This window comes from Myzus persicae, unplaced genomic scaffold, assembly GCF_001856785.1.
Source record: "Myzus persicae strain clone G006 unplaced genomic scaffold, MPER_G0061.0, whole genome shotgun sequence".
Classification (NCBI taxonomy): domain Eukaryota; kingdom Metazoa; phylum Arthropoda; class Insecta; order Hemiptera; family Aphididae; genus Myzus; species Myzus persicae.
The window spans coordinates 307456-319276 of record NW_019101363.1 but is presented as its reverse complement, the minus strand read 5'-3'; the positions used below and the strand labels follow the sequence as shown (position 1 = coordinate 319276).

The 11821-nt window shown below is 27.9% G+C and overlaps 1 protein-coding gene and 1 long non-coding RNA gene across 5 annotated transcripts in view; one reads left to right on the top strand and one right to left on the bottom strand.

The window, feature by feature from the left end:
• LOC111028797 overlaps positions 1-2598 on the top strand; it is a 23042-nt gene extending 20444 nt beyond the window's left edge. For 3 of the 4 annotated variants that reach the window (XR_002603941.1, XR_002603939.1, XR_002603938.1), the window contains 2 exons: positions 1958-2156; positions 2256-2554. This is a non-coding gene — a long non-coding RNA (uncharacterized LOC111028797). Of the gene's footprint in view, positions 1-1957; positions 2157-2255 lie in introns of all 4 variants that reach the window. The other variant, XR_002603940.1, reaches the window with a different exon arrangement.
• The window catches only part of LOC111028795 (cationic amino acid transporter 2-like), a 27752-nt gene extending 15931 nt beyond the window's left edge, over positions 1-11821 (bottom strand). The window contains exons 1-12 of the mRNA XM_022307555.1: positions 11501-11821; positions 10433-10661; positions 9327-9455; positions 9031-9186; positions 8244-8348; positions 4363-4518; positions 3549-3673; positions 2811-2908; positions 2561-2700; positions 2023-2125; positions 1704-1843; positions 1316-1482 (exon numbers count right to left, since the gene is read on the bottom strand). Coding sequence (XP_022163247.1) covers positions 1316-1482; positions 1704-1843; positions 2023-2125; positions 2561-2700; positions 2811-2908; positions 3549-3673; positions 4363-4518; positions 8244-8348; positions 9031-9186; positions 9327-9455; positions 10433-10661; positions 11501-11518 — 1566 coding nt within the window. The 5' untranslated portion in view covers positions 11519-11821. The remainder of the gene's footprint in view (positions 1-1315; positions 1483-1703; positions 1844-2022; positions 2126-2560; positions 2701-2810; positions 2909-3548; positions 3674-4362; positions 4519-8243; positions 8349-9030; positions 9187-9326; positions 9456-10432; positions 10662-11500) is intronic.

Genomic DNA, 11821 nt, shown 5'->3' with positions numbered 1-11821 from the left:
TAGGGCTCGGATTTTAAAGCAAATGCTTCTATTTATATATTTAAGATAGAAATCTAATTTTTATACATAAATTCGTTTCACGTTAATCTGATTCGAAATAAACGAATTTATTTTTGCTTTTTTTTGCTTTTTTTAGTATAAATGCTTTTTTTGCTTTTTTATTGCTTTTTTCAGTTATTCAAGCTGTGGAATTTTTATTTGTTGTTATGCTATGAAAATAAAATAAAAGTGTAAAGTAAAAGTTAAATGAAGCTCATGGAGATATTGCAACTGCTATTTCTGGTAAACAAAATCGTGTTCTTTTGAAAAACAAAGGCTGGAAACAATTACTGGACATCAATACTATACTGTGTGGCGTTTCATCAGATGAAATTAATTATCATGCTTTTTTTTTGCTTTTTTTAAAAATAAATATGCTTCATTTTTGCTTTTTTTAAACAATTTTATGCTTTTTTTGTTATTTATTATGCTTTAAAATCCGAGCCCTATTAATAACTAATAATATCTAGATTGTTACTTTTGTATTCCTATTCTAAAGCAAACATTTTTTTGGAGTAATGCGGTACATAAAAATCAAATTTTGGACGAGTAGTCTATGAATTATAAATATTTAAATTTCAGATGAGCTGAGTGAAATGGTTCATGTATAGGTACCCTTCAAAATGTTGATCCACGACTTCGCTTACCTAAACTTTTAGTATATAAAAGGTATAACTATTAAAGTACTTGTCCAAAGTTTGATTTTATAGATCAAAATACAACGAATTAAATTCTACTCCGGAAAAGGAAATGTATGCTGTAATATAAAAGAGTTAAAAACTCAAGCAATTATAACAATAAAAATAGTAAAAATAAAATTGTTTTCCCAAAAATGTTGTTTTATAACGACTTTAAATTGAAATATTTTCTAAAACGTTAGTGAAATATCGAGTACGTTAAATGGATCAACCCGTGTAATATGGTGTATAGAAACATTATATATTAAGATAGCAAAACAGAAAAAAAACCAATGACAATTTGAAATATCTGATTCCAACAAAACATAGAGAAAATTATCACCTTTCAAAAAATGTATTACTTACGAGTTAAAACTTTAAAATACGAACACTTTGTTTTTGATGCAAATAGATGACTGGCATTACGTAATCTTAACTCTTAAGGGTGAATATAATATCATAAGAAATTTTGTTACGTAACTATCATACGACATTGTTTGAGTTATTTCAATTTAGTTCAATAATATATGGAACCATATTATAATTAAAAACCATTGATTTTGTTGTTTGTATTATATGGCAAAAAGGAAAATGCTCACCTTAAACGGTAAACTTTCGATTGCTTGTGGAAGTCTGTTCATCATTAACATGACAACTAATAAGATGATGACTGACAAACAAATTATGAAGCTCAGTATTAACCGGGCGGAAGCTTGATGAGAGTCCCAATTTACTACGCAAATGCAAAATATACATGCAGTGACGGCTGTAACATATTTCAACCGATTAAAATCAATATACGAGTTGGTACAAAATGTGATTAGTATATCATACTACCATATAAAACAAATGCATAAATCTGCAATAAAATAATGTATCAACAAAAAAAAAAAAATAGCAAAGCGTTTTCAAATTTCAAGACGATACAAATACATAATAATATTGTGGTTGAATTTTGTTTTTTTTAATTATTTAATCACAACATACTGAAAATTGTTATCAATACTCTAGACACGTATTGGGTGTCCCTGTTCGTATCATTTGTGTTCGATACATTTAACCACATTGAAATCGTATACACTTCAGGGCCGTCTGAATCCGGATTGTACAAATTAGTATTTCTATACCTGAAAATAACACATTTCATATTACAATAAATTTAAATATTAAAATTAAACAGAAAAGTCTTACAATAGGTAATAATCCATAATTATGTTAATTAAATAAAAAAACTCGTTTAGGTGATACCCCAGTTTTATTTCGAACGCGTCAGGAATATTATGATATAATAAATAATAAAAAACACCTGAGGATCAGAACGCAGATGCAAACGATCATGTAAGATTGGAGCGTGCCGATGGACGCCATGTCGACGAGCTGCTCGAGATTGAATACGGTCGACAACAGTCCTGCAGAGAAACAATTAAGATATTGTATAAGGTAATATAAATACATCAACATTATTATTATAACATAGGTAATTCTTAATTCATAGTAAGTAAGACCAGGATAATTATACAAGAACAATTATTTTTTTAGTGCTCTAGGACAATGCTTCCCAAATACCTACATAATTCATTTCATGTAAAGCGATAGGTAACGTCTTTATGTATCTTTAGCGATTATCGGACATGGTCTTACCGTTACTCAAACAAATGAACAACTAAATTAGTCAATTGAACATATATCGTGATCGCATTTGTTTCCGGTACCAGTATAATATGATTATTGTTATTTGGTTATTTTTTAAAGAGTTTTCGATAATTTTCAGGACACTTAAATTCGAGACCTACTCATAACTATATCAAAATAAACCGATTGCGTGTTGGACGTTCCCCTCATACCTGCACAGACGCCACAGATGATCGCGGCTATGAACGGCGTTTTGGTCTTCTCGTTGATCGTCGCCAAAAAACTGAACAACAGTCCATCGCTGGCCATGGCGTACAGGATTCGTGGTATTGGGAATAAACAACCTATCAATCTTCAAAAAGACGATGACAACCCGTTACATTTATTATATTATTATATTAGCATAGGATGCGTATTTGCAGTCGTATAAATATTGAAAAAAAAAACTATATAACCGCTCACGTGGTGAAAAGCGCGAATACCGCACCGCCGGTGACCAAGTATTTGAGTACAGGCATTCCCAGGTTTTCGTAAATAACCGGTAACGGTGCGTTCGGATCCTAAAAAAACAATGTTCACCACTGTTATAACGTCACTGCAAATCGACAATGTTCAGCGATCACTATACTGAAGTCTAGCGTTACCATACGTCTCGTCGAAAACGGAATTGTCCGTTTTTTGACTATCATGTCCACTTGTCCCGACAAACTTCGAACGAAAAGCTTTTTTCACGTTTTTAGAGTAGATAGTCCCATTTTAATCCCTTCACCTCCATATTATAATTTAACTTCTAGATATGTGAGTAAAATAAAAACCTCTAAGTGAAAAAAAACAATATTTTTACTGTTGTGTATTGAATTATAATTGAAATCAAAGTTAATAGCTGTAACTTATAAACAACAGTTTTTGTGTAACGAGTGACGATGAACGATTGTAGGCGGCAATCACGATACGTCATGTCCTTTACTGACGTATTGCAAAGTTATATTATGAGCCCCCATAACGAGATTGGCATTTACCACATATTATAACGGGCGAACGTATCTCCAAAATATAAAATTACTATCATTTTTGAAGGTTTACTAATTTAGAGCTGAGCAAAAATTAATCAATTATGTGTCCCCCATTTCTTATAGAATATAAATATGGTTACCATATTTTATAATTATTAAACTTTTAAATATAATAGTGTATAAGTACTTGATCATAATACGGCCACATCAGCGTCAACACCGACGCTACGCTCGAGTACGCGACGGTGACGTTGAACAGCGTCAAGACGATTGCCAAAGGGATGGTCTTCTTGGGGTTTTTCGTTTCTTCGCCTATATAATAAAACAATATTCGAGTATATAAATACTTTTATCAAAGATTTTTTACAAGCGTTCATTATAAACACTGTGGACAGTACTAAATTATATTTATTTACTCATGTATATAGGTATGAAATAAAATCACTCTGCCTTTGTACTTATATAAGTATAATTATAGTACCTACCTGAAAACTAAGAGATAGGCACTGGTTGATACAAAACGTAATAGTTCTACAACCCTTTTTAAATTGTTTAATTTATAAAATTATTTTACATACCAAGGTAGTAAGTTACCTACTGTAGATTGGATTAGATACTTACGCATCAAAAATAAATCAAATATATTTTTTTAAATGTATTGTTCTTACTCACCTAATAATACATACTCGTGTTGTACTTCAGGGCAGGTTACGTAGATTTTAATGCAAAAAATAAAATAGTTTTCGATTGATAGTTATATATTCTATTGAAATAGTTCAAAATAAAAATTGCATGTAAAACATTTCACACTCGTAAACGTAATTAAGTATTATGAGTATATACATGCTCATTTATATGGACATGTTTTGTTCGCGACAGAGATTCATTGTGTTATTAATTTATTTTTTATGACTAATGTATCATAATATGTACATACCTAGGAAAGGACATTTATCATACTATTTTGTATGAAAAAAATGACACCAACAAATAATGCTTACCAGTTGAAGCGATTGAATCGAAACCGATAAATCCATAGAAACACCTCGCGGCTCCTGCGACCATTCCGGTCCAACCAAAAGGCAAGAACCCGCCATTGCCACCATTTACTCCAGGCGGGATATCGCTTTTATCGATGAACCAATTCGATAAATTCGCTACAACCAAACGACTAGTTAACTTTTTTCCACGCTTATAAGGTTGGAAGACATTAAATAATATGCTAAGAGTAACATAGAACGTTAGGTATTGCGATTATATAATTTGAAAATATATAATACTATGGAAAATTAATAGTTATCGATAAGAACAGTTATTACTAATAAATAATAACTAAAAATAATTTGTTAATATTTTTTGTTTTTTGGTACAAAAAATTTTTTTATTGCAATTATAAATTGCAATTTTGGATTTTTTCACAGCAATAATGCAATCAACTTTATAACATTTTTAGTGCAACAACATCTGAGCCCTAGTTATTAGGGATATTATAATATTATTGGTATCGCTGTGCTGTTATTTCTTCTGGTTGTAATCGTAAGTCTTTTTTTATTAAAATCATTTTTCATTTTTGAGAGTAACCACTTTCCTAATAAATTTTTTCCGAACACTACACTCTTAGAAGTTTCGAGATAATATAAGATTCCATTAATTTAAGCCTGTTCTAAGATTAACTTATTTGTTTTAATTTATTTTATGGTATTTTTTTTTTATTATTATCTACCACTCCACTTGTCACAATAATGGTCTAATGCATTATACGAGGCAAAAGTAAAATCTAATCGAGGAATAAACATAATCATATTGACATATTGTAATTATTAAATTTTCAAAAAGTATTTAAAAGTATTTAAACTAATAAGTATAAACAGTAAAACATGATATGATAAGTACACACATACACCTAACATATCGAAGAAATTTAATACCTACCTAATATTTCTAACGTTGATATTTTGTTTGTTTAATATACAGTGACTGGTGCTATACATTTTTAATATTAATAATAATATTTAAAATACAAATAACAGATAAAATAAATTCAACTATGGTTCCCTTTTTAAGAGTTAGTGCTAAAAATGTAGATCGTTATAACACAGTATTTAAAAATATATATATATTTAAATGTAAAATAGTATAAACTATAGCATATTCACAGAACTAAAAATAAATGTAAATCATATAATATAATAAAACAGTTATTTAAAACAGTTTTTTCACTGGAAGGGTATAAGATAAAGTTCAGGTGATGATATGCATCTTAAACTTATTAAAAGTTGTAAATATTTCATATTTAATTCAAAAAATTTGCTAAGTTTTATCAGTAAAAATTATTATTATTATTATTATTAACGCATATATTTGTTACTTGAACTCTACAGTTAAGTTATAAGTATACGAATTATGAATAGTACACGAGTAACACACACGTACCCTGAAAGAAACATTATAGTATCTAAAAGCTTATAAAATTTAGTATGGCTTTAACAATTGGATGATTTTACACAATGATAATAGTTCATAACATAATAATATGAAAAAAATACAATTCTAATGAATGTGTGTAACGTTAGTCAATTGATTACTACACATTCTAACATAATATAATAATAATAATGTTAAGTGGTTGTATTAATAAAAATTATTAAACATCGATATTATTATGGTGTAGTATATTATTTAAAAGACAAATAAAAACAAAGCGGTGGGGAATGCGAAAGAATTTTAATTTGAAAATTGACTAGATACTCAGTTTTATGGAGTGTAGTTCCAAATAGAAAATAAATAGGTATAACTTTTAGTTTACTTTACCGACGATCCGGGAAAACCCATTACACTGCAGAGTTGTGATGAAATACATTTCACAATAAATTATAATCATGTGCAATGACTATTGCAGCACACATAGGTATTATAATAATAATAATAATTATTATTATTTTTGTTGTAGAAGATAGAATTATTATGAGTAATACATTTCGGTTTTGTAATCAAATATATGTTTGATTAAAGAAGAACAAATGCAAGAGGACACTCAACAAGAGTATGTTCTACACAAAAATACAAGCCTGGGCCAGTTAATGATAATTTTTAACTGAGTTAAGTTGATTGAAAACATTTTAAAAAGTTTAAAGTTAACAGTTAACCTATTTTTGTATGACTCAGTTAAGTTAAAAGTTATATACAAATTTTCTATTAACTTATTAACTTAATTTAAATTATTGTTATTTTAAAGTATCTATATAAATAACTAGTAATATGGTATCAAATAATAAAAATCATAAATATTATTGAACACAGAAAATAACCAATAGCTTTTCTATACCTAGAATTAAATTATTAGATGCTGATGAATAGAATATTAGGTAGTAGGTACGAAAAGAATACAAAACACAGAAATAAATACAACCTTTTGATTTATTAATACATTATACATTTTTTAAATTATTAAATAAAAATAAGATGGTATTAAGGAGTGTACTTGATTTTAAACTCTAAATACTTTTTCAGGAAACTAAAACTATAAAAAATCTCTGAGTCTCTAATTAGTGTGGACTGAATGTGTTGTGAAAATTAAAAATTGTATAATTTAGTATGCAATTTAATCAAAAAAATAAACGTACTTCACTGGACACCGATAATCACATATTCTACATTCAATATTGTATACCTTGCGTGCTAAGAGAGTCGAGAACGAAAAGTGAACCCACATAGGCTATGACTATTTTGTCTAATGACAATATTGACTGTTTATAAATATAAACATTTGAAATATAAAATATATATATGAGCAAAACCCAATTGGTTTTTAATTTTAAAATAGCTTATTTATGGCGAAAATATTATATAATATGTTCTTGAGAATTGTACATTTGTGATTACTGATTTTTACCTAAATGACTAATCAAAATAATAATAATATAATATCATATTAGGTACTTATTAGTTATTAGTATTTATTTATTATTATTATTGTTATTATTACAATATCCCAGTAAACCGCAGTATGGTGTAATATACCATACTGCGGTATACTTTTATATCATATACGATACACCTTTACCAACATGGCTATATATTATGTATTTAATTAAGTTATTTTGTTTGTAGATTTGAGATTTCTGGTTGATGGAACAGGAAATAAATTTAACTATATTTTGAATTTCCTATTCTAGTAAATAGTTATGTAATATGCACCATCAATAATAATTGTATTGTATTTATTATTCAATTGTTTATAAATTAACTTAACTTGAATTTGATTACAAGTAACTCGTTTTTTATTAAGTTTATATCCTATTTTATGTCAATTAAAATAAGTTAGGTTAAAAATGAAGTTATTAAATGTTAAATTTTAAAAAGTTTTAAAAAGGCTTGCAAAAATATGAATGAAAATTCCAATTAATTAATTAATATTCTTTAAACCTTTGTCGAAATACAAAATGGTCAATTATTTGTAAAATTGTATAATTTTTTTTATAATTATTGCTTTTTGTTAGTGAGTGTTAAATTATTATTATTTTTATGTCAGAAATTGGTTCTCGGATTAAAGTTCAATTAAATTGTTACAACGAGATATCTAGTATTTACTGATTCAAATTTAATTATTCGTGTATTTATACCTATATATTTATTTGTATACATCGTTTGTGTTATACATTTTTAACAGTACACTATTAATGAGGTAGTATAATATTATTATTATAGACATTTATTAAACATGTTTAATCTAGTTTAATCTTGTTTATACATAACCAAAACGTTTGAAAATGTTAAAATAATTTCTATGCCACAATAACATAATAATGTTATTATTTAATATAATTAATAGTTTAATACTATAATCTACAATACTTTAAAAAATTAATTATTAAATACTTACCGAAATAAAATCCACTAACGATGACTGTACACACGGTGACTAAATTTAATGTAGTAAAAAGGTTGTTCAGGGTTGACGATTTACGAACACCCCAAGCTACAACCACTGTAAATTTACAAACAATATGATCAATAATAAAACAATTATTTATAGTTTGTGCTATAAGTAAAAAAAATAAAGCTAAGTTTACTTCTATCGTATGACGTTACGCCCATACGGCTTATGGATCGTGAAAGTCGTGTATAGTTATAATATTTAAAAGCAAATACACAGCAACGGCTTTAAATTCTTAAGATTAATTTTATACTTTCAATTGTATAGTAATTTCCACTTCACAATACACGCTACTACATGAGTGTATATTGTGGATAATTAGAAATACATTAAATGCATTTTTAGCGATTAACTAAAATTATTAAAGTAAAGTAAGATGTAAATGTATAATAATTTGAATATTTATTAACCTTACGATAAGAAAATAATATTATTAAATATTGTTTTTTGTTAAATTCAAAATGTTCTTAGGTATTGATTAATAAGTTGTTTGCATATGTTATGCCATTGACATTTTACAGTGTAAATAGTGTAATATATATTATTTCCATGCCTGCAGGCTAGCTTATTAAATACTACAATACGTATATGTTAAAGAAATGAACGCATGGCATGATGAAATGCTCAGTTGCATTGAATTTTACTACAAAACGTTGAAAATATATATTTTTACTATAAAATATTTCTACAAACCTAGCTTATGCCATCGGGATGATAAAATTAATTCACTTACGAGCAATAGACATAATGAACAAAAACGATGCGATGTCCGGATATTCACCCAAAAAATCCATGTGTATCGGAAAATGTTTTTTCATAAACCTTTTCTGGGGGTCTCCGAGTAAAGAGTCTAAATAGTTACTCATCGCTTTGGCGACAGCAGCGGTACCTAAAAAAAAGTCAAAAACCATACTGACAAAATCCAGTCAAGACGACAAAATATGAGTTCGAAAAAATAATTCTTGCATTAGCGAATAACCGCCATACAGGTACTATTAAAAAACATACTTCACGACTAAGTTAACTAACCGATAGTGTGTTCCAGTAACAAATTCCAGCCAATGACAAAAGCAATAAATTCCCCAACTGCCACATAACTGTATATGTATGCGGATCCAGCTTTGGGTACTCTGCTAGCGAATTCAGCATAACAAACGCCTAGAAGTTAAAAGGAGCTTAATTCAAACTAGGTAAGTCCCAGAGGATTGAGAGCACGCATTAAATAATTTACAATAGCTTGGTGAGATACACACAGTTCTATTGAAAAATGGACTTGAGGTTTAAATCGTTCTATAATATTGTATCGATTATATAGTATATAATTATGTACCATGTGATATATATTCATTGTTTTCATGAATACAAATACATAAATGTGTAGATAGAAAATGTATACAATGAGGGTGTTGTTTCCTGGATGGGAACAATTTTTTTGCATTGGCTTTTCGCAAACCCCCTTCTCAGAAAAAAAAAAAAATAATAATAGATATCAATTGATTGCACAGTAGGTACCCTTAGGTTAGGTTAACAAACCTGTTAAATATATAATAATGTTAAATAAACAAAAACATATAAAGGTAATAACATTGATTTTATAAACATTTTATTATCTATGTACTATTGTACTCACTAGGTAACTCAATAGGCATTAACTTGGTCTTTTTATACTATATGTTTTTGTAAATACCACCAAGTGAATTATAATCAATATTTTATACATTTCTCAAATGCATTTATTCATTAAATTAACTGCACATTTTATATTTTCTACTGCGCCTTACCAAAAAGCTTCTAAAACAGCATTACTGTCTTCAACTTTCAACCATCGTCCATCGGTATTCGTTGATGAAATCAAAAAAAAATGCACTTGTTATTAAATAATTTCTTAAATTCAACTAACAATTGTATGACTAAAATACTGAAATTCAATATTTTTGTATCAAATATTAAGTATCCGTAAGCTTTTTCAAACTTTTTTTATTGACTTATAGTAAAGTTGTCAGTGAAACATTTTTTAAGAGTGGGGGGCCAGAAATTCATATCACCCGTAATACCCTAATACTGTGAATGAAAACTCATAATCAAAACTTAAGCAAGCTACTGTAATTGATTTCATAATATTTTCGAGTATCAACCTGAAAACGAAGATACGGTTGCAGCCAAAATGAAAGACAATACAACGGCTGGGCCAGCAACCGATTTTGCTACTGTTCCAGCCAATACATAAACACCACATCCTAAAGTAGAACCAGTGCCCAATGCGGTCAAATCGACGACGTTTAATACTCTTTTAAATTTGTCTTTTTCGACTCCAATTTCTTCCACATAGGTTTTTTTCCTGCTCAGTTGTTGATAAATTCTTTTCTATTAAGTAGAAAGAAATACATTAACAAATAAGTAAATTTTATTTTTCACCAAACAAAAATCACACAATTTAGCTCTTATAAAATTGCATTAAAAAATATTAACAATACACAATTTTAGTTTAATTTTTCGTGGTTTAATTTATTTATTAATTCCCAGATTTTTCACTTATTATCATTCTCATTATCATGCAAGCTTCACGCTTGAAAAACCTATGATAAGGTGTCAAATTTAAATCAAACGATCACCATAATATATCATCTAATTTATCAATTTATTTATTTATTGAGGAAATTTTGATAATAGATATTACCTACATAATGATGGAATACAAATATGAAAGGTTTTAATATAATGTTGATTACAGTAGATTGGTAAGGTATAGAAAAATGCTTTAGAACTGGTTATAAGACTTTACATGTAGCCTGAAGGTTAGATTTGGTTGAGTTACATAACATTTGAGGAGATTGGAGGGGCTAATTGTGATTATAGAAATTTGAGAGTATGTCAATAATACTCAATATTACATTTAATTTATAAATATTAAAATGTTTGAATTGTAGCCAAAATTAATAAAAAAAACGATTTATGTTATCATTTTACGACAGTTTAAAAATGTAATTTTTGTTATACTGTATGATCCGAAAATTAAAAGGTACTTTTACTATTGCCACTAATGTTACAATCATATGTATTTTTTTTTCTTCATTGTTTTACTCTCATAGATGTTACTTATTTTATTTATTAAAATGTATCATTTTTTAATGACCATTTGACAAGATCTACCCCTTAATCGGACAATCGAGTGTATAAAAAACACAACAGCTTTAAATACTTACGGTCCACGAGCCGGTCATTTTCAATTATTTCCAAATGGATTCTAAAAACAATCTGCGTCAAAAACTGACCTATGGGTGTATATTATACAATAATACAATATTTCTTGATAAATGTACTATAATACAAATACGCGATGATCAGAACACAGTAAATGTCATAATAGTTCTTTATGAACAGTATTGGAAAACTAAGCAAAGTCAGTATGATACCTAAATATACAGAAAACGTTTTCCGATATTCAATCCACACTCTTCAGTCTACGTCACTATTCACGTTTCGCGATCCATCGTTCGACTGGCAATGAGACGGATCACAGATAT